At 43.3% G+C, this 22,924-nt stretch overlaps 1 protein-coding gene across 1 annotated transcript in view; it reads right to left on the reverse strand.

Annotated features, from left to right (window-relative positions):
• CALN1 (calneuron 1) overlaps nucleotides 1–22,924 on the reverse strand; it is a 481,060-nt gene that overhangs the window by 426,103 nt on the left and 32,033 nt on the right. Inside the window, exon 2 of the mRNA XM_037003059.2 lies at nucleotides 14,305–14,429. Coding sequence (XP_036858954.1) covers nucleotides 14,305–14,422 — 118 coding nt within the window. The 5' untranslated portion in view covers nucleotides 14,423–14,429. The remainder of the gene's footprint in view (nucleotides 1–14,304; nucleotides 14,430–22,924) is intronic.

The following is a 22,924-nucleotide window of genomic DNA, read 5'->3' on the forward strand; positions in this document are numbered from 1 at the left end:
TGGTACAACATTCGAAAATCCATCAACATCATCCACCACATCAACAAAAAGAAGGACAAAAACAACATGATCATCTCCATAGATGCTGAAAAAGCATTCAACAAAATTCAACATCCATTCATGATAAAAACTCTCAACAAAATGGGCATAGAGGGCAAGTACCTCAACATAATAAAGGCCATATATGATAAACCCACAGCTAACATCATACTGAACAGTGAGAGGCTGAAAGCTTTTCCTTGAGATTGGGAACAAGACAGGGATGCTCACTCTCCCCACTGTTATTCAACGTGATACTGGAGGTCCCAGCCATGGCAATCAGACAGAACAAAGAAATACAAGGAATCCAGATTGGTAAAGAAGAAATCAAACTGTCACTATTTGCAGATGACATGATATTGTACATAAAAAAAGCCCTAAAGACTCCACTGCAAAACTACTAGAATTAATATCGGAATTCAGCAAAGTTGCAGGATACAAAATTAACACACAGAAATCTGTAGCTTTCCTATACACTAACAATGAACTAATAGAAAGAGAAATCAGGAAAACAATTCCATTAACAATAGCATCAAAAAGAATAAAATACCTAGGAATAAACCTAACCAAGGAAGTGAAAGACCTATACCCTGAAAACTAGAAGACACTCTTAAGAGAAATTAAAGAGGTCACTAACAAATGGAAACTCATCCCATGCTCCTGGCTAGGAAGAATTAATATCGTCAAAATGGCCATCCTGCCCAAAGCAATATACAGATTTGATGCAATCCCTATCAAATTACCAACAGCGTTCTTCAACGGACTGGAAAAAATAGTTCAAAAATTCATATGGAACCGTCAAAGATCCCGAATAGGCAATGCAATCCTGAGAAGGAAGAATAAAGTTGGGGGGATATCGGTCCCCAACTTCAAGCTCTACTACAAAGCCACAGTAGTCAAGACAATTTGGTACTGGCACAAGAACAGAGCCACAGAGCAGTGGAACAGAATAGAGACTCCAGACATTAACCCAAACATATGTGGCCAATTAATATTTGATAAAGGAGTCATGGACATACAATGGGGAAATGATAGTCTCTTCAATAGATGGTGCTGGCAAAACTGGACAGCTACATGTAAGAGAATGAAACTGGATCACTGTCTAACCCCATACACAAAAGTAAACTCCAAATGGATCAAAGACCTGAATGTAAGTCATGAAACCATAAAACTCTTAGAAAAAAGCATAGGCAAAAATCTCATGGACATAAACATGAGTGACTTCTTCATAAACATATCTCCCCTGGCAAGGAAAACAAAGGCAAAAATGAACAAGTGGGACTATATCAAGCTTAAGAGCTTCTGTACAGCAAAGGACACCATCAATAGAACAAAAAGGTATCCTACAGTGTGGGAGAACATATTCATAAATGACAGATCCAATAAAGGATTGACATCCAAAATATATAAAGAGCTCACGCACCTCAACAAACAAAAAGCAAATAATCCGATTAAATAATGGGCAGAGGAGCTGAACAGACAGTTCTCCAAAGAAGAAATTCAGATGGCCAATAGACACATGAAAAGATGCTCCACATGGCTAGTTATCAGAGAAATGCAAATTAAAACCACAATGAGATATCACCTCACCCCAGTAAGGATGGCCACCATCCAAAAGACAAACAACAACAAATGTTGGCGAGGTTGCGGAGAAAGGGAAACCCCACTACACTGCTGGTGGGAATGTAAACTAGTTCAACCATTTTGGAAAGCAGTATGGAGGTTCCTCAGAATGCTCAAAACATAAATACCATTTGACCCAGGAATTCCACTTCTAGGAATTTACTCTAAGAATTCAGCACTCCAGTTTGAAAAAGACAGATGCACCCCTTTGTTTATCACTGCACTGTTTACAATATCCAAGATATGAAAGCAACCTAAATGTCCATCAGTAGATGAATGTATAAAGAAGATGTGGTACATATACACAATGGAATATTACACAGCCATAAGAAAAAAACAGATCCTACCATTCACAACAACATGGATGGAGCTAGAGGGTATTATGCTCAGTGAAATAAGCCAAGTGGAGAAGGACAAGTACCAAATGATTTCACTCATATGTGAAGTATAAGAACAAAGGAAAACTGAAGGAACAAAACAGCATCAGAATCACAGAACCCAAGAATGGACTAATAGTTACCAAAGGGAAAGGGACTGGGGATGATGGGTGGGAAGGGAGGGATAAGGGCGGGGAAAAAGAAAGAGGGCATTAAGATTAGCATGTATAGTGTGGTGGGGGGGCACAGGGAGGGCTGTGCAACACAGAAAAGACAAGTAGTGATTTTAGAGCATCTTACTACGCAGATGGACAGTGACTGGGAAAGGGTATGTGGGCGGCACTTGGTGAAGGGGGGAACCTAGTAAACATAATGTTCTTTCTGTAATTGTAGGTTAATGATACCAAAAGAAAATAAAGATAAAGTGCTGAGGGGTGGGGGAGTAGGAAAGGTGTCCAGAACTAAGGGCTCAGAACTAAGACACAGAGAATTACAATGGGGTGTCCAGATACTTCCACACTGACAGGCCTTTCCAAGTAGGAGCAATTCACATCCTGAAGTGAGACTGTCCTAACAGGACAGTTGTACAGAATACTGGCTAAGGTTTTGCTTTTTCCTCTAAAGAGACAACTTGCTCCAATGTGGGAGTGATAATCCTTTGTCTGGATGTGTTTTGTCACCATCACCATCATTACCACAATGCAACAATAGCAAGAGTTACTATTCCTACTACTGTTACTACTTATTAGGCACTTACTACATATCAATACACATAGTAACTCACTCTGCATATATTGCCCAATATTATCCCTATAAAATATATACTATTATCCACATTGCACAGGTGAGAAAACCAAAATTCATGGAGCATTGAAGTAAGTCCTATGATTTAAATATTGTGCATCATTGTAGGGAAAATGGAAATTTTATGGCCAGGATTCTCACCTCATCGCCCATTGTATACATGTGATGAGGTAATACTTAGCCTGCTAGCCCATTCCTTGGCAGTAAACTGTTTACAGCTAATATTGCTTTAAGAAGAGAAGCCACAGAGCCCTGTGCTAGGGAGATAGAAGAAAGCCAAGAGGAAAGCAAGAGTGAGGGAAGAGCAGAGATCAGTGCTAGGAAGCAGAGAGGGAAGGCTCGGAGCCCTGTGCTGGGAAGCAGGAGGGAGCAGAGACAGAGCCGCCAGTGGAGGCAGCACCTTGGGCAGAGACTGGAACCAGGGCTAGATATGAGTCTAGCACTTGACCTACTGCCATGAGAATAAAGCTTGGTGTGAGCCCCTTTTTACCTGCAATGTTCCATGGTCATTATTCAGTCTCACTGATTTAGTGAACTTGCACAAAGCAGGGAATCCCCTCCTCCTGGAGCAACAATCATCAACCATGCTTCACTGCCATATACATCATCCCGATTCTGCTCCCATTATAGGATGAATAATCAGGAACAATTAGCTTGCTATGGGAAACGTCTCTTACCAAAGGACCTGGCATTCATTTGGTTGCTATATGCCTACACATTCAATATTTTGGCTCACAGGGATGAATAAGATGCACATGGGCCCTGCCCTTAAGGAGGAGAAAACTCACCAAAAGCTAATGCCTCCCTAGAGGCCTCTAAGATCTCTGCCATCCAGTCTTCCCTGCCAGTTCTATCTCTTTTTCCCTGCTGAACCTCTTCCTTTCACATTTCAACAGATGAATTCGAAATACAGTCCACATATACATATTTGAAGGAGAAACCTCCAGTGTTTTGAAATGATAGACCCATCATTCCTAATCTTCTACAGCAATGCTTCCTTTTCAAAAATAGTAATCAGGAGATTCTTAAAAGCAGAATCTAAAAGTAGTAGTAATATTTTTTAAACTATATTTTTAAAAGAAGCATGGTTGATGATACATGACACGTAGAATCAAATGACTTCTTCAGTGCTCCATGAATTTTGTTTTACTTACCTGTGCAATGTAATATATATAATTTTATAAGGATAATATTAGGTAATATATGCAGAGCATGTTACTATTGTATATTTGACATATAGTAAAAGCCTAATAATAATAGTAGTAGGTTGCTAAATTGTTGCTATTACATTGTTGTAGACTTTTAAAAGGAGATTCTTAAAAGACACTAATCTAAGAATTAGAAAATAAATTTAGAGGCCAGATTATTTGTCTGTGGTCACATGGCTGCTGATATGTGGGTTTACTTCAGCTTTGGAAGTTGGTTTCTCTCTGTTCCAATATCCTTAGATACCTGGGCTCCTTCTAGCCCACCACTCCATCATCCAAGGGTGACACTCTTTGTCTGCATGGTGTCAGATGATGACATTCCCATTCCAGTAATAAGAAGGAAGAAAGGATAAAGAAGAAGCAAAGTACATCAAGGTTGCCTAATTTCACTTCTGTTTTCTATCTCACTGGCCAGAATTTACTGATATGGTCACACCTAGCTCTTAAGGAGACTTCTAAGAAATGTAGTCTTTATTCTAACATTCACTTGTCCAGCTAAAATTTCTGCTACTAAGGAAGAAGTGATATTGGGGAAGAGCTTACCATCCTTGCTGCAGTTGCTAAATGGTACAACTGGGATAGGAACCCAGATCTGAGGGACTCTAAAGTCCCTACTCCATCAAATCATGTAGGCTTTAATTCCTGTTTTTATAGCAACGACACTTGGCCCTTTCTTCTTCACTGCATTAAGACACTGTTAAGTATGATTTTAGAACTTTCCATAACATTTCATTAGCTTTCAATTCAATAGCTAGAAACCATCTCCAAGCTAATTTGTATGGTCTTTTGTGGTTTTAAAATACACCTACTAATTTTTTAATACTTCTCCCTTCAAAAGATGGAGCCTAATTTCACTTATCTGAAGTGTGGGCTATATTTAGTGACTTTTTAACAATTATATGTGGCAGAAGTGACAACATGTGACATCTAAGACAGGATCATCAAATGATCATGCATTCTAAGAAAATCCAAATCTCACATCATGAAGTGGCTCAAACAGTCTTATAAAGAGGCTCTCATGGAAGCAACTGAGGCCTCCGGCCAACAGCCATGTGACTGAGCTTGGAATTGGGTGCTCCAGCCCCATTAAAGCCTTTCCAGATCTGTCTTGCCAATGGGTTTCAGCCCTAGGCAAGTTTGCTATGGATTCAGTGTGACCAAAGAAATTGACAGCAAAACTTTCTTGGGATGAAAGGGTTATACCCAACTCTATTTCCAGATGGCAGGTCAGTCACTGGAATCCCATTCACTCAGAGCGAGTCTGTATAGAGCAATCCAGTCTCTGCCTCTGGGCCCATCTGTCCCCACAGCCATCCTCGGGCCCGTCTGTCTGTACAGCCATCCCACACAGCCATCCTCTGGGCCTCTGTTCTCAGTGTTGCCAATGCTCCAGCCTCTGCTCTGCTGTCCTGCAGCCTTGCAGCCCTGCCACTGTGTCATGCCCAGAGCACCGGGCGGAGCTCTTTATATAGAGTCAACAGCCATGTAGTGCCCACAGGTGTGCAGTGAGCTAGTCAACCAGGGCCAGGTGAGAATCGTGGCCACAGGAACTCTCATTTTATCCACACTCCACCCCTCCAGGATTCTCTCCTCTCAATCTATGTGCCCTTAGTCCTCTGCAATGGTCCCTGTGCAAGGAAGCTTGAACATTGTTCTCCAGCCTTTCCAGCAAAAAGTCTTGCAGACACACAGGCCAGACTCATGGCTCTGTCTCTGACCTCTGCCTCTTTGGTCTTAAGGGCTGGAACTGCTGCTCTGGTTTCAGTTGTTGCCATAGCTCCAGTAAGATCCTATTTGTCTTTCCGTCTAATTTCCTTCCATCTACTCCTGCTCATATCAAATCAACCCACATCTGGGTCCTGGTAACCCTCACGAGGCCCCTCAAATTCCTCCTGTGAGTAACAGATCTCATTTCTTTCCAGGTTCTCGTTGCATCTGCTACTGTGCACATCACCTCGCATTTTGTAATGGCTGCCTAAAAGCAGGCTGCACCGTCAGAGAGGACAGCTTTCCCATCTCTGATCCCGACAGGACAATTCCATCCACCCCTAAGTCCCACAGCCACCGGCTCAGCCTGAGGATAGGGGCGGACCATAGAGTGCTCCATGACCTGGGAAGGGGGCTGGCTGCTTTCCTTGGGGAACTTTCAGCTGCTGGGTTTTATTTTCTTTACAACCTCTTGGTGTGCTTTCAATACAGGAGGTGCCAGTGACTCTGGCACCACCCCTTCATCCCTCCCCAGCTCCTCCATTTCTGGGGCTGATGGCACCTTTTTCTAAACTCCCCCAAGTGCCTCCTCTGGTACAGTGCCTCGCAACAATGCCAGCTCAGTCTTCAGAAGGTCTCTTACCTTCAGCTCAATGCTTCACAGCTGATGTTCTCATGCCATCTCCACCTGTGCTTCCCTCAGGAGTTTGTCCTTTTCCTTGATGGCCTCTTCCTCCTTCAGAATACCTGGCAGCACTGCCATCTCGTCTCCAATGGCACCTTGCTGCCGGCCCTTTTGTGCCACCTCCTCCCACATCAATACCTTTTCCCTCCTCAGGCATCAACAGAAATCTGCAGCTCACATTCTGATGCTGCCATTCCTTGGGTCTCCTCTGTAGACCTTTTTAATACTGTGAGAAGCAGCCAACCCACAGTCTCCACTGCCTCACAGGCACTCTGCTTCTCAAAGGATCTGCTTACTATACCAAGGGCCACCCCTACAGTCTCAGGTGTCACCTCCACTTGCCTCCAGTCCTGGGGTGGGGCTCAGTATTTTAGAAGGCAAGCCACCTTGGACCACATACCCACTGTGGAATGATCCACTGCCTCCCCATTCACAGGCACAGACCACTGAAGCACCCCTCCCATAAGGGCAGCCTGTCTTTTCCTTGGTCAACAATGAACCCTGCCGACTTTCGCCAATTGCCTTGCCAATGGGTTTCAGGCAGGTTCGCTATGGATTCAGTGTGACCAAAGAAACTGACAGCAAAACATTCTTGGGGTGAAAGGGTTATACCCAACTTTATTTCCAGGTGGCAGATCAGTCACTAGAATCCCATTCACTCAGAGCAAGTCTGTATGCAGCAAGCCGTCCTTGGGCCCCTCTGTCCGTACAGCCGTCCCACACAGCCATCCTCTGGGGCCTCTGTCCTCGGCACTGCCACCACTCCAGCCTCTGCTCTGCTTTCCTGCTGCCTTACAGCCGTGCCACTGTGTCGTGCCCAGAGCACTGGGTGGAGCTCTTTATATAGAGACAACAGCCATGTTTTTATATAGAGACATGTCTTTATATAGAGACAACAGGTGTGCAGTGAGATAGTCAACCAGTGCCAGGTGAGAATCGTGGCCACAGGAACTCTCATTTTATCCACAAGATCCAACAAATATCTTGACTGCAACCTTGTGACATTGACCCAAACCAGCCATTTATGCCTTCCTGAGTTCCTGATCTGTAGAAACTATGAGATAAAAATGTTTTTTGTTTTGAACCAGTAAGTTTGAAGTCATTTGTTACATAGCAATATAGCAATACAAGTCAATGTAAGAGAAAATAGAAATAACCATCTTAATAGAGAAAATGTGTTTTCTAAATGGCTGTGTCCTAGCTCACCACCTGTTTTTAAATGATTTGGAGCAGTATGTAAATGAAATGCCCTGAATGCCACTGTGAAGAGGAGAGACCAGTGGGCCATCCCTGCTAGAACATACTGCTAATATTACATCCCTGAGTTATCCCAGGAAACACTTGAACCTGCTGTTGGCCAATTCCATATCAATGAAGCCAACAACAAAATGATGAGTTTTGGCAAACTCTCTTCAGCATCCAGGTGGATAATGCTGAACAATTCTACTCAACAGGTTAACCTATTTAATTATCTGCAGAAGCACTATGGGGCTTAATTACCCTAGTAGATCTATTAGGATGCATCACTGTTCATAGTGGAAAACTCCACAGCAACAATATCAAGGTCATACTATGAGAGATGAATGGTTAGTAACTCTTGTTCCTCAAATATCCCAAGTCAAGCTCATGCTTTATGACATAGGTTCTTGAACTTTCATGCCAAGATATCACTTCTGCTATCTCAAGCAGGGCTCTTAGGAGTAGGAACCAGAGAAACATGCTCTACAAGGGGTACTCAGAATCATCTGGTGGGAAGGCTTTTTAAACTATAACCTGCCCTCATCTGCTGCATCTGGAGAGTCTAAGATTAGCACTTTATTTTTCACTGAGAATCACTGCCATCATAAGATACTATTACGAGTGGAAATAGGTTTTAAAAAGTCCTCAGAAATTTGAGGGTGAGCAAAAAGTCAAAAGTCACCAGCCTCTCTGAAATAACAATACAAAATAATGTGTATTTATTATAACCCATAGGGCTCCTATTTAAAATACAGATGAGAAGACTATTCTTCCAATGGGACATTTGAAGGATGTCACTGGAATAAGGTAACTTGTGTTACCTTTTCGCCCCAATCATGGGAAGCTTGGAGCTAACTGTCGCATTCATTCAAGGTAATTGTATTATTAGTTTCAGGGGCTGTCATTTATTTTTCTTCCTCTTTGTATGTGCATTTTTACTCACTATTTTTATTCTGACAGCCTTTGCAGTCTGTGTTTCTTCCTTTATCATATGATGTCTCAATCACATTTGGAAGCAGGTGGCATACAAATTGCAAATGGATAAGATGAAAGTAGCAGGGCCGGCACTCAAGTTTCCTTCTTAGACAAAGCTATCAAAATGCACTTTCAGAACAAGATGCAGGAGACCACAAGACTTAGGCAAATGTCCCTTTAGAGAGTGGGTCCTTGGAAGCAGCTACCATCAGAGAAATCCCTCCTTCACTCTGCTCACAAAGCTTCACAGCTCTCCGCAAAAGACTTCCCTCTCCAAGCTCAAAGACAGGTCAAGCCTCCAGGAGAAAGATACCGAGGTAGATAAAAGCCCCAGGTTGTGAGGCTAATTCCCAGCTTGGAGAGCTATATATCTGGCACTGCCACTCTGGTTGCCTGATGTGGTTTCTTTGTGTAGGTTTTACCACCTCCTCTGGAGGCAAGAACTTCAAGCCATCGGCCTTTTCAGGTAAGAGCTGTGAGCATATCTTCTTGTGACAGTAATGTCTCTGCCTTCTTAAAAACCCTCTTGAAAAGTCTATAGTGGCAAGTGTCTCAAAAAAAAGGCAAGTGGGGAGTGTCTCTGGGATTTTTTAATCAACCAGCAAAAGTAGAGGAGAAATAAAATGGAGATCTAAGGATAGGAGTCTTCTTTACCAGAAACATATGAGGAGCCACATGGGTTGGGTGGGATGGGGACCTTCTAAGCTCATGACACAGGAGCCAGCCCCCTGCTAGCATGAACTCCATCCAGCCCTTCTCTGGGCTGCAGTGCACCCTTGCTTTCAGTGAGGAGCATGCTGGGCTCACACAGAGCTTTAAAAATATCTCTCCACCCACTGAAAGTTTGATTAATCAGCCAAGTTCTCACCCATGTGTCACAGTAGTGGCAGTGACATATATGATAGTGACATGAGGGTGCAGGGAAGGCACAAATGGTCTTATCTATCAGGGTTCAGAGCCAAAAAGTTAAAAAGCATGGGCTCTGAAGCCAGGTGGCAGTTTGCAACCCTGTTCAACACATGCTAATTATATAACCTTGCACAAGATTATTTAACATCTTCATTGTCCACATTTGCATAAAGAGGGTTCATAACAGTACCCCCCTTAGGATTATTGAAAAGGATAAAACCACATATTCACATAAAACATTTGAACAATTCCTAGCACATAGTAAGTACTCAATAAACTGCAGCTGTGATGATCTGATAATGTAACAACAGGTGAATAGCTGTTCCCCAGAAGACAGAACACTACTGACAGAGAGGCAGAGAAGAAAGGTAGAGAAACAGCAGAGATCTTGAGGCAGCAGAGAACCATCTGGAAGGCATGCAGGAAGTCAAAGCAGACAAAAAGAAAGGTCCAGGCCATATGGGAGTCCATATGCGTTGTTACCATTTTGCTTTAGCTAACACAGCTGAACTCTGTGGAGAGCCGTTTAAGAATCATCAGCAAAAGTGAGGTGTTAAAGGGTAAAGTGCTGCGACGGGTGAAAATTACTTTTAACTGGTTCAGGTAAAAGAACAAAATAAAATTATTAATAATAGACTTCTGCTATGACAAAGTAAATGGTACAAGAATAACCCTGCCATTGTGCACAACAACCATAAAACTGAAGAAAATACATAAAGCAGCAGTTTTGGGGCAGAAAACAATAGAAAGCACAGGATTGCATTTGCAGTGACAAAGGGGACTCAAACGGAGGTGCTCTGCCTGGGGAAATTTCCCAACCACAGTTTGTGCTTTGGGGTGGCTTGAAGGGGCTAGAATCTGTGGGGTTAGCTAGCAGAGAGAAGGAAACTATGTGGAAAGTGGGCCCCAGAAGCCTGTGGTGTGTGGGTTTCCTATAAATATTTGGCTGAAGGCTGGGCTACCTGTGTACAAATTGAGATTAAATCAAGGCTTACCAGGAAGCAGCTGCCATGAGATTGAGAACAGAAAACACATACTAGAATTTAAGCAGCACTAGGAACTGTCTGAAAACCTCACTAGTAACCCCAGGCATCCAGCTGAGGCCTTGGAAGACCACCTCTTCAAAGTACCAAACACACTCTGGAGGCCAGCTTTAGATCCCACCTGCCCAAAACCTAACACCAAGCCCTGACAAGATCCACAACGAAGACAGTCTGGAGGCTCAGAGTCTGCCAAGTTAGGGGGACTTGGGAGACACCTTGGGATGTCTACAGCTCCACCCAAAATTACACAAGTTGAAGGTTGTCAGCTAGTAACTCAACTGCCTACTAGAGCACACATCAGCCCTCTTCAAAGGAAGATAACAGAACACAGTCTCTATAACACAGCACTCACAATGTTCAGTCAAATATTAATAGGCATGCAGACAAACAAGAAAATCTAACCATAATCTAAAGCAAGAAAGACAATAGAAACTAACCCCAAGATGGCCAAAAGCCTAGACATTGGATTTGGTACCAGAAGACTTTAAAGACTATTATGAATACAAGAAAATATGCTGAAAGAATTAAAGAAAAATTTGTTTTAATGAGTAAACTCAGAGTATTTCAGCAGAGAAATGGAAATTATAAAAGAAGAACCAAATTAAAATTCTAAAACTATGAAAACTTGTGCACGTGTGTGTGCATGTGTGTGTGTGTGTGTGTGTGTGTTGGGAGAAAGTCTGAGACAAAAAAAGCAAACATGGCAATATTAATAATTAGATGAGCATGTAGGTGTTTGCTGTCCTGTCCAAAGCCTCTGCAGTGTGAATATTTCTTAAAAGATTAAAGGGGTATTAAATATATATATATATATATATTTCCATATTTGTAAGACAAGAAGAAAAAAAGCAGTAAGCAGAGGGTTAAGCTCATTAGTGTATATGTGAGAAATATCCCTCCCTCATGGTGACATGAACTGGACTGGCTTGTGGCGCTCTCCTAGGCGAGGCCCAAGGAGGTCAGTCCCAGCGACCGGCCCAAGGCAACAGCGGCATGGTCAGACAGGAGGAGTTAGTAAAATAAGCTGAGAGGTCAAGATCTGCAGGTCTTAGCCAGTCATATGTGGAGAATAGGAGGTAAGGAGGAACTGGGAATGACAGCCAGGTTACAGGTGAGGCTGACTGGGCATGCTGGGATATAATTTCCTGAGAAAAACTCAGGGTAGGGGAAGTTCTGAAGAAAAATGAAAATCCATTCTGCTTTGGAGTTCAAGGAAGTCGTGGGATGCCTACAGAGGATGGAGGTAGCAGGTATAAAATTCAGGAGGGAGGCAAGGATTGAAGGTGTCCACCTCAAGGTGGTGACGCCTAGACCCTGCGGGGAGGGTAACAAACCAACCCCAGGAGAACAGTGCAGAAGGAGGAGGCAGAAGGTGAGGCCCATATGCGACGAGTGGTCACAACCAAGAGGTAGAGAAGAAGCAGGAGGAGAACCAGCTTGTGACTGGATGCCAGGGCAGGGACATGTCCATCATTGTTCTGTACCCCAACTCCCTGTGCCACATGCATGGGCAAAGCCTCAGAACCTTGGGCTTCCCCAAGAATCAAGCTGCAGTCCTGTGAACAGATCCGGGCCGCATGCTTTTCATACCACACCTGCCTGCTCTATGCTCTGCACACATCGCACAGGCTGCCCGGGGGCCCCAAGATGCCCGTAATAAAGCCTGAGCAGCCACGACTCAGGATTCACCTTGGCCAGAAGTAAATAAATAAGCAGAAGGACACTTCCATCAGAAAATAAATGGCCCTTGTCAGGCTGAGAGCCTCGATTACCATTGCAAAGGTCTTCACCAGCTGGCCATAAAGGCTGGCTTCTCTGCCCCAGGAACCCTCATGGCCCCCACCGCTCAGCCTGCCCACCTGGCCTTTAGGGCTGTGAGACGCACTCCACTCCGGCTTGCTCACCTGCCCTGCTCCGCTGCCTGGCCAGGGGAAAACAAGCTCCTGAACGTGGCCATTGGTCCCAGGACATGGAGGGTGTTGCTGACTGGTGCTGCACAGGGAGAAGGGCCAGAAATCCAGCTGGCGGTGCTCTTGAAAAGCTGTGCAGCCCAGGGTGGCTCAGATTTAACAGAAAAGGCCAGTGCTCTGAACTGTCTTGGAGAAATCATCTTGATTATTCATGGCAATGTTGGGAGGAAAACTGAAAGCCAGGATATATGAAAGCCTCAGATGATTTCCAAACTTCATTTGGTTAGTAATCTCAGCCTTTTCAAGAGCTGTCCAGAAAGCACCGACTCTCTGCCCTGTTCTCACAGCTCAGTGGGGCTCTTCCCAGGAAGCTTCCATGCCCTCCTGCTAACTGATGCCCTAAACATGGGGGGCCTGAACAAATAAACACAGCCCAGAACAGTGTACCACTGTCCTACTCTCCTTGGAAGTGAACTCCCCAGGTTGGGAAGAGGCTGGGCCTCACCTCGCTTGCCATACACACCCAGCCAGCCTTGGCCTTCTCTGTGGTCACCAAGACAGGCCCACTCCAGAGGCAGTCTGGGCTCCACTGCCAGCTTCTTGTCCTGTGTTTGAATGTCCTCTGGCTCCTGCTATGAAGGTCCCGATCTGCTCTCCTGCCTCCAGTCTCGGTCCAGACCGCAGTGAGCAGCTGCTGGCCCTAAGGAGCCCAGCCTACATGCATCACCCCTACTTCTCTCGTATCTGCCACTTCACCGCTCACTTGTGTAAATATGCAAGCCTTTCGATCAGCAGGCAAACAAAATGTACAAGAGCAGGAAAAGTTATTGGACGACGACAAGCTTGATGTCACTGGCCCAGAGCTGAATCTCCCTACCTTCCCACAGTGGGAAAACGACATGAAGCTTACAACTGTGCACAGAGAGAGCACACCAGTTCAGACCGTGACACTTAAAATCAAATACGTGGGCCATTTGGGGTAATTTTGACTTCTCTATTTTAGAAATCAAATTCAAACTTCATGCTTTAAATGGTGTTACAAGGAACACAGCATTTCAACACACTAGGGAAAACTGGTTTGGCCTCAGCAAATGTAGCACCTCTGCAAATATCTGGCTGATTGAACCTAATTTTCTATTCTAGAAAAAATCCTTCTTCCTCTTTTTAATTTTTTTTTTAATCCAGGAGTTGTTTTGCCCAGGGGGATATGAGCCTTGACCCAGGATGGATGTGGTCATCATGTACCTATATTTGTGATCATCCCAAGCCCTGCCCTGAACACCCAGGACTATACTGCATTGCAAAGGAACAGAGAGGCAATTAAAATAATTGCTGTCCATTCCCACCTAGACACAGCTTCCAGATGATTCTTACCTGGGCAGCATTCAAAGCACCATGGCCACAAGTCAAGAGACAGCCATTAGCAGGGCTTATACCTCCCCTGCAGCTGGGCCCCATCATAAATGACAATATGGAAACACGACAATGCCATTGGTGATAAAGATCCCATAAACTGGAAAATACATCTCGGTAGTTGAAGACTATTCCTCCAGTCAGTATCCAAGGAAACCAAAATAGTCACCATAGATTTTTCAGGTTACAAGGTCTGTCCCTCTCAAAGAAGTCATTTACGCAGAATTTATCTCTGAACTATTTCCTGCCTCACCACACATGGTTAGGTTTGGCCCCGCTGGCGGCCAGAACCTGGCACTTTCACTTTAGAGGCACAATAACTTCAGATGCCCCCTTGGGGGGCTAACCTACCCAACAGGGAAGGCTCCTTACCATCCAGCTCCTCCACAGAGATGTTAGCAAGCTGCTCACTGTCGCTGCCAGCAGAGAGAGATCGGTTGAGGTAATTCCCCTTGTACAACAGGCCAGCGGTCACATGATGGAAAGGCATCTTTTCCCTATTGACAAGAGAAGGGGGCAGGGAGAGAAGACATCATTCATTCCTCCTTTCCTTCCTTAAAGGACCACCCTGGTTTTCAGATGGCCAGTGTTATTTTTTAAATAACAATAACATCTCAGAGAGAAGGTTAGAAGATCCCAAGGTCCCCGGGCCTGAACAGTTCCCAAATGAGCTCAAGTTCTATCCCTCCCTGCACAGTGCATCTGACTTCACTGTCCCCATTTAATTATGAATTTGAACCTTTTTGTCCTTGCAGACTATGGGACACCATGTCATCATCAAGCTGTCTGTCCATGCAAGCAGGAATACTGTCCTTGACCTGAATAAATCCTTTCTCAGTCCTCATAAGAAAAGACCACACATCCTGGAAATGCTGAGCTGCCCAGGAACTAGACGTCATGGCTGTGACCATGCAGAGATCTGAGTGTTTCATTCTACCCAGATAAGGCAGGTATTTCATTGAACAGCACTCAGAGCAGGTAGGAAATGCCAGGCTCTAAGCAAACATGTACAACTGTCTGCCCCTCTGAGGAACAGCCCCCATGCCTGCCCGGGATGCAAATGCCTGCTTGCAGCTTGTGAGCTCACCCCTATGAGGTGCTGCTCACACCTGCCCTGCCATTCAGGACACCTCAGGTGTCCCAGAACAAAGCAGCTTCCAGCATTCCCCCAGGAAATGAAATCACCCCCTTAGACCAGAGCTTCTCTGATAGAAAGGCCACCACTGGGGCTTAGAAGTTCCCAGAAGTGCAAAGCAGGCCAGAGGCTCTAGGATAAGGTGAAAGGGAGGGAAAGAGGTAGTAAGAAGGATGAAAGCAAGCACAGAAGAGAAAGTGGAAAGGCAGTTGGAAAGGTGGGCCTCTCCAGAGCAGAAAGAGCACGGCTCTCCTACAGGGAGTGAGCCACTCTGCTACCCCATCCAGAAGGGGGTAAGAGCTCACTGGAATTGGGGACTAGGTAGTAGTATGAGGAATCAATTATAGGATGTTGGTAAAGAGCACCCCTTACAGAATTCCAGGGAGGTAAAGTGGGCTGCACAGAAAGGGGGAATCTCCCCACTGCTGGGGGCATTCAAGCAGAGCCTAGGGCCTCCCTGCCATAGTTCTGTGAGAAAGAAATGACCCCTGGACTCTCTCCCCATACATCTACCAGTCTCCAAAGAAGTCACTTGTAGAGCCCCTTTCCTTACTAAGGTTTGCATCTGTACAATAAGCTGGAGTGGGCTGATGGGACCCTCCAGGCACACGTGTAAATTACAGGAAGACAGCCAGCTGAAGGCCAGTGTGGACACCCAAACCCTGCTGTCCACAAACCACACCCACAACAGCCAACACCCTGACAATGGGATGCTGGAGCTGGCAGGACCGGGGCGGGGGTCCTGTCTTTCCCTGGGACACCATGGAGTGACAGGCCCAGGAGGACACCCTCCCCCCTCCTTCCAGTCTAGAGCACACCCCAGCATGTCCCTGTTTGGGCTGAGAGCTGCTCACCTAGAGGCCCACCAGTAGGACTTATGAAACTTACAGGGCCTGACCAAGAGCACAGAGCTGGTGAGTAAAAAAAGCTGGTGTAGGACACATGCCTCCTTAATGTTCTTTTGACTAAGCAGCCTCAGCTAAGCAGACACTTCTACCTGGATGTCAAGCTCTCATTTCCAACTCAAGATGTCTAAAAACGAATTAATTATCTTCCTAAAAAATAGGCCACACTTCCTGATTTCTCTATTTCTATCAAAGGTACTTTTCACTCATAACAACTGGGCCAACTCTCGCACATGTTCTGAGCCCTGAAAAGTAAAACAGACACATGGCTGAGGCAAGAGCCAGCCATCGGCCTCCAAACCACCCTTAGCTCTCCACAGCTAACAAACACACCCAGGGCCAATCACAAATGGCAGGATGCTAGTTACAAAGTACGCCAGCATTTGCCAATTTTAAGGGGTACATTTCAGCTGATTCTAAGTCAGAGTTCCCTCCCAGTAGAATCTATTCTTACACTTACATAGAATGCAAGAACCTTTTCCTGGAAGAACATTTCCGTTTCCATCTCCTCTCTGCTCCAAGTTAATTTTCAGAACAAAAAGGTTTAAAGATGAGAATCAGATATGTGGATTAGGACCACCCTCCCTTTTCCAAAGGCCAATTCTGATTCAGGAGGCCATGTGCAGTGGTCATCTCAGCCTGGACTGAAGCCTGCAGTCCACACTGGTTACTGCTTCCTGCATGGTCTCAGCTGCCCTCCCAGCACTGGTTTGAGGACCAAGTCAGCCTCACCAGCTATCATTTTAACCAAAATTTTAGTCTTCCATAAACATGGAAAGACATGACACTGGGCTCTTCTAACTTCACTACCTGGGGAGGGCCCAGTCAGGTCAATACAAGAGGTGCCTAGCTCCTTCCCTTTCCACCACTCAGCACTCTGGTTTTATTGGCATTTTGTAAATATCTTCCCATTATCACCCTTTACCTGGTTGTCTAAAGCTTTGGATCTGCCACACCAATTTTTACAGCCACAGTAACAAGGTTATACTGAAAGAAACACATCCAAACCACCCCCCAGGTGAGCCTCATGATAAGTGTTGAGTACTTTGCAGAGACAACTGATCACAACGTGTTCCCACTTGATGTACCAATGTAATTTGCTTCGGGAAAAAGCAGCCTACAAAATTAGGTTCACATTCAGTTCATTCAGTCTCTGCACCCAAAACATTCAAAGTCTTGTGGGAAAGTAAACATGAGCAATTGAACCATCCATACAGATAAATGAAATCATGTTTGAGAAAGGGAAGAACATTATCCCAACTAAGCTAAAAACAGCTGCTGCAATTAAGAACTAAATTTCACTCCAAGCCATCTGGGGAAACCCAAGCTTTAAGACTCATCTTTGGCTGGGGTGGGGGGGAAATACACAAGTATATCAGCAAAGACAGACAAGGTCCTCAGCTAACTTAAAGACAGACCTTTATAAGGAGGGGAATGAACAAAAATGTATATATAAATATTACCAACAACAATTTCACTTGCTGAGAAATATGATTTAAGTGACTGGTTATCACATGAATAGTTTTTATGTATTTCCTGTATTTCATGGTTAAGAATCAGGACTTTCTGGTCAAAAACAGCATTAGATTTAAATCCCAGCTCCTGCCTTTATTAGCCATATAGATAAGTTACTTCTCCTTTGCAAGCCTCATTTGCCTCCAATGTACAACTGGGGTTTTGATATATCCTGAATAGTATCTCTTTTAGGGTCAAGAAAGTGGCACATTTCTTGGCAGAGTAATAAACTGAAGAGCCCCAGTCATACTGACTTGAGATGAAGCCCTTCTGGGATGGTGAATTTTATGTATCAACTTGATAGGGTGCCCAGATATTTGGTTGGACATTATTCTGGGTGTTAAACTATGAGGGTGTTTCAGAATGAGATCAACATTGAGTCGGTAGACTGAGTAAAGCAGATTGTCTGCCCCAACGTGGGTGGGCCTCAGCCAATCTGTTGGAGGCCTGGACAGAACAAAAAAGCAGAAGAAGGGAGAATTCCTTCTCTCTGCCTGACTGCTCGAGCTGGGACCTCGTTCTCTCTTGTCTTTGGACTCAGACTCTGCCCGGAGCTTATACCATTGGCTCTCCTGGATCTCTAGCTTGCCAACTGCAGACTGCAGGACTTCTCAGCCTCCATAGTCAGGTGAGCCAACTCCTTACAATAAATCTCTTTCTATATATAGGTCTATATTTTGGTTATGTTTCTTTGTAGAACCCAGACTAATATACCTTGCATTTTTTTCTCTTCAGTACCAAAGTCCCAGGCACACCGCTGTAGGCTGATTATTATTCTGGACAAAGAAATGTACCAAAATGTAATTCTGCAGGACTTCCAAAGCAGTGCTACTCAAAGTGTGGCTTATGGACCACTGCCAGCCAAACAGTTTGTTGCTGGTCTGCAATGAGATATGGATGGGAATTAAAAGAAAGCATTGACATGTTTATAGCAATTTATTGTATTGTCCCAACATCTAAGCATGTGACCGACTGACTTGATTTTTTTTATCTTTCTTTTTCTATTTTGCCAGTAACTCGTTCTTACTGTATTTCAGAAAAGTATCAGTCTGCCAAGAACCTTAAAAAAGAAAGAAAACTAATCCTTCACAAATAGTTTGAGAAGTATTGCTGTGAATACTTTATTTAAATTGCATAGGTTTCTGGTAATGGATCACTGAGAAAGAGGAAGAAAGACATCTTGAGGATTGCATGGCAACGTGTCTCTGAAATTTCTTCAAAGAACTTAGATTTTTTAAAGCCCTAGGCAGACTTTGGAAAGGAGGAGCAAGACCTCAGTTGAAATTTGGGCTCTCTGTGGAGCATCTGTAGTCTGTATGCAATCTGTTGCAGACTTCCCAGTGGCTCCTGTCTTCTAATCACCAGACATACAAGGGGAAACATTGAGCCAACCAACCCGGTTAGGGTCCTTGATAGATTCCCCCAAAATACCAGTGAAGGAACACAAAAACGATATTCCCCATAGCACCAATGCCAGGGTATGGAGGAAGCTTCTATTAAGTCAGCAATTAGATTTAGAATGACAAATAGTCAATGGCATACCCACACTTTGAATTCAGAGACTAAATAATAGAGTCAAATAGTAAGTGGATAAGAAGAGATCTATATCTACTCAAATTCTCTTCCACTTCAGATATTCAGGGATGACCAACCATGACAGCAGGCAATCACTGTTTAGACTATGCTGGAATTGTTTTTTAAAAGCATCTTTTTAAAAGCAATGTCAAACTGCCCTGTCCTTAGCACCCTTGTGAAGCAGCAAACCCCTTCCTCCAGCTCTTCAGGGACCATACCTCCCAGTATGCAATGTAGCTAGGAATGGAAGGGTCTGAATGCACATGAAGATGTGAAATTTACCCCCAAGCAAGGGTGTCAGTGAGAAGGACTCTACAAGCAATGACCTATGGGGATTATGGTTTTTTCAGTTATTATTTTCAACTAAGACAGAACTGTAAAAGACCTCAAGTAGCCCATAAATATATGTCTCCTCCTAATAGTCTAAGAGTTAAGTTATGGGGACAAGAGATCCTATCTTAATGCAGCAATGATGTACTAGAGGAATGCCAGCTAGACTCTGGGCACTTGATTAAGCACTTATAAAACAACTGTGCTCCCTTGTTAAGATCCTGCAAGGGCATGCCAGTTGGCAAACAGAGTTTGGACACAGCTCAAATCAGACAGGCATGAGTAAGCAAAAACACCAACATGGGGGTCTGTATAAAAGTTTGGAGTCATTACAGGAGGAAGCACTTTCAAGATGTAGAGCAAAAAGCACATTGTCATCAATGAAAGAAGACAATTTCACTAAGTTTCTGGTTATGCCATTCCAAACAAGTAAGAAAGCAGGGTGTCTATGAAATAAGAATGTAAATTCACAAGGAAATATCAGAGTAAGGTAAGGAGATATCATACCCAAAAGAAAAGAAAATACACTGAGAGGTAAGCTGGTTTAGAAAAGGTGCAGACCTTTGCAAAACAAAGGAGAACTCCAAAAATAGCAAAATAAAAATCTACATTCATAGCCACAAGTGTATTTCAAACAAATAGAAAGTTCAGCTATTATATAATGTACCATGGGCCCATCACCCAGATTGAATACAGGATAATATTTTGCCTTATTTAATTTAAGTTTTTTTAAAGAAATAGTACATGATATTAAAGTCCTGCCCCCTATTCCATTTCTCCACCTCCTCCTTTCCACTGTGACAGCTCTATTCTGGAGGTGGAATGTATCCTTCCCATCCATGTTTTAAAATTTTTCTACATTAGGTATAGTTATATATAATATAGTATTGCTGCAAATATCTTTAAATTTACATAATATGCCAAACATATGATTTTGCAACTTGCATATTTCACTCCCAATCAGAGTGCAGTCAGGAAAACAGAGACCATGTCAGGTAGCTCAATACAAGGATTTAAAACAGTGAGCTATCTACAAAGTGGTTCGAAGGCTGAAAAGCCCAGAAGAGTATGGGGTATGGTAGCAGAGATTGGCTACAGCAAAAAGTCATTCCCCCCTCTAGTCCAGAGGGACATATGGAGAAGATGGAATGACCAGAACCTCAAAGCCAGGGTGCCCAGAAGGAGCTTGAAACATGGTAGGTGCTGCTCAACAGGGATCATGCAAGGAGGGGTTCTGCTCCACCAGTATCCAGGGCAGGAAGCACTGAAGAGAAAGAATGTGCTGGAGACATTTGTCCGAGGCACACAGAGGTGGGAAGAAATATCCTAGCCTCTCTCTCTATCCCCAGCTTCTCTTCCTTCTTATCTGTCATTACCTCCCTTTGGCCAGGGAATCTGTGCATGCGATTTGCAGGGATCATCCCTACAGGGCAGAGTGGAGCAGGGGCAGGGAGGATGAATATTCTGTAAGTGAGCAGGTGAACAAACTAGCTGTGCTATGTGTTTAAATTTTTTTAATATTTTATCCAGCATCTCTGTGTTTGTAGCAGGAAAAGAATCCATATTCAATTCATGACCACACGGGCATAACTAGATATCCTAGTGATATTTTTTTAACTGCAAAGATCCTAGGAAAAGTCCTCTGAGCATCCAGATACAAAAGGCAGGTCACTCACAAAGAAACAAAGTAAGATTCCACTTCCTTCAGAACAGCAAGCAGCCACAGTAATGGCCCAATCTCCACCACCTGCTGCCCTTAAAGGGTCACTTGAAGTAAAATTAGTAGAGACATTTAAAATTAAATCATGGGAAACGATTTTAAGGCAAGTGTAAAACAAAAGAAAATTCAAACTTTAAAACAATTTAAAATTAAAAACATTAAAAGTACAATCAAGGTCACCTTATGTTTAAAAAAGGTAAAATCCAAAATGATAATACATTAGTCACAAATTTCTCTGTATTATATATCACATCATTAAAAAGTCATGTCTTGCCTGAGGGTTTCAGCCCCAGGCAAGTTCACTATGGATTCAGTGAGACTGAGAAATGACAATGGAACATTCTTGGGGTAAAGGGGTTTATTACCCAGCTTGTTCTCCCAGTAGTAAGTTAAGCACTACTTACTTACTTGTCTGCATCCACCAGTCTGTAGGTCAGTAATCCACCTCTGTCTCTGCCTCCATCTCCACCCAGAGTACTGGGCAGAGTTCTTTATATAGTGACTCCGTCAATAATAGCTCATTGCCAAGGGTGTGGAAGCAGTAGCCTAGCAGTAAGCCAATTACACCATCAAGTGGTTTAGGGTCAGGTGAGGATCCTGCCCATAGGAACTTCCATTTTCCCCACAGTCAAAATAATTTAAATACAAAGAAAAGCTGATTTTAAAAAGTGCTGAAGACTTTTAAGATACCCTATAAGCCTCTGACAAATTACCTAGACAAAAAAATAAAAACAAAAAGGATATGAATAATGTAAACATGTTTCTATGAAGTTTAATGTGTATCTGTGTGTGTGTGTGTGTGTGTGTGTGTCCATAGTCCCCAAAGATCACTTCACAAATGTATGTGGAGCATTTGCAAAAATTTATCAAATATAATACCACAAAGCAAACTTCAGTAGAGGTATTCAAAAGCAGGCCTGGTGCAATTGAGTAGAAATATAAACAATAGTAAAAGTCAAAATTTTAGAAGCTAAAATTGATGATTTTTGCAGCTTTATGGAAATAGGCTTGACATATGACATTGTGTAAGTTTAAGGTGTTAATTTGACATGATACATTTATGTGTTGCAATATGGTTACCACAGTGGCCCAGCTAACACCTCCATCATATCACATAATTACCTTTTTTTTCGTGGTGAGAACTTTCAAGACCTATTCAGCAACTTTCAAGTATATATGTGGGGAAGTTGGGGTTCCTATGGCCAGGATCCTCACTGAACTTAAACCACCTGATGATGTAACTGGCCTGTTGCTGGGCTGCCGCTTCCACACCTGTAGTCAATAAGCTATTATTGCACTCTATAGAGAGCTCGGCCCAGTGCTCTGGGTGGAGGCAGAGATGTTAGTGCTTGACCTACAGCTGGAGAACAAGCCAGGTAATAAACCCTTTCACCCCAAAGAATGTTTTGCTGTTAATTTCTTTGGTCACACTGAATCCATAGTGAACTTGCCCAGGGCTGAAACCCATTGGCAAGACAATAATACAGAATTATTATCTCTAATCACCATGGTGTCCATTAGATTCCCCACAACTTTTTCATTAAAATTGAAATTTTTATTATACTCTCTTAAATACTTCCTAGATCAAAGTTTAAATTAAAATTACAGATTATCTTTAAAATAACAAAAATGGAAATAATTCTTGTAAAAAGGCATAGAGGTTTAGCAAACTATTATTTAAATAAAATGTGGTGTATTTAAATACCATTATTTTAAAAAGAAAGAAATGACTAAATGAGTCTTCAATGCTCATTCACTTCTAGAAAAATAAAATAAATTAAGAAAACAAAAATAAGAAATAGTGAAAGATGA

This window comes from Manis javanica, chromosome 10 (assembly GCF_040802235.1).
Source record: "Manis javanica isolate MJ-LG chromosome 10, MJ_LKY, whole genome shotgun sequence".
Taxonomy (NCBI): Eukaryota; Metazoa; Chordata; class Mammalia; order Pholidota; family Manidae; genus Manis; species Manis javanica.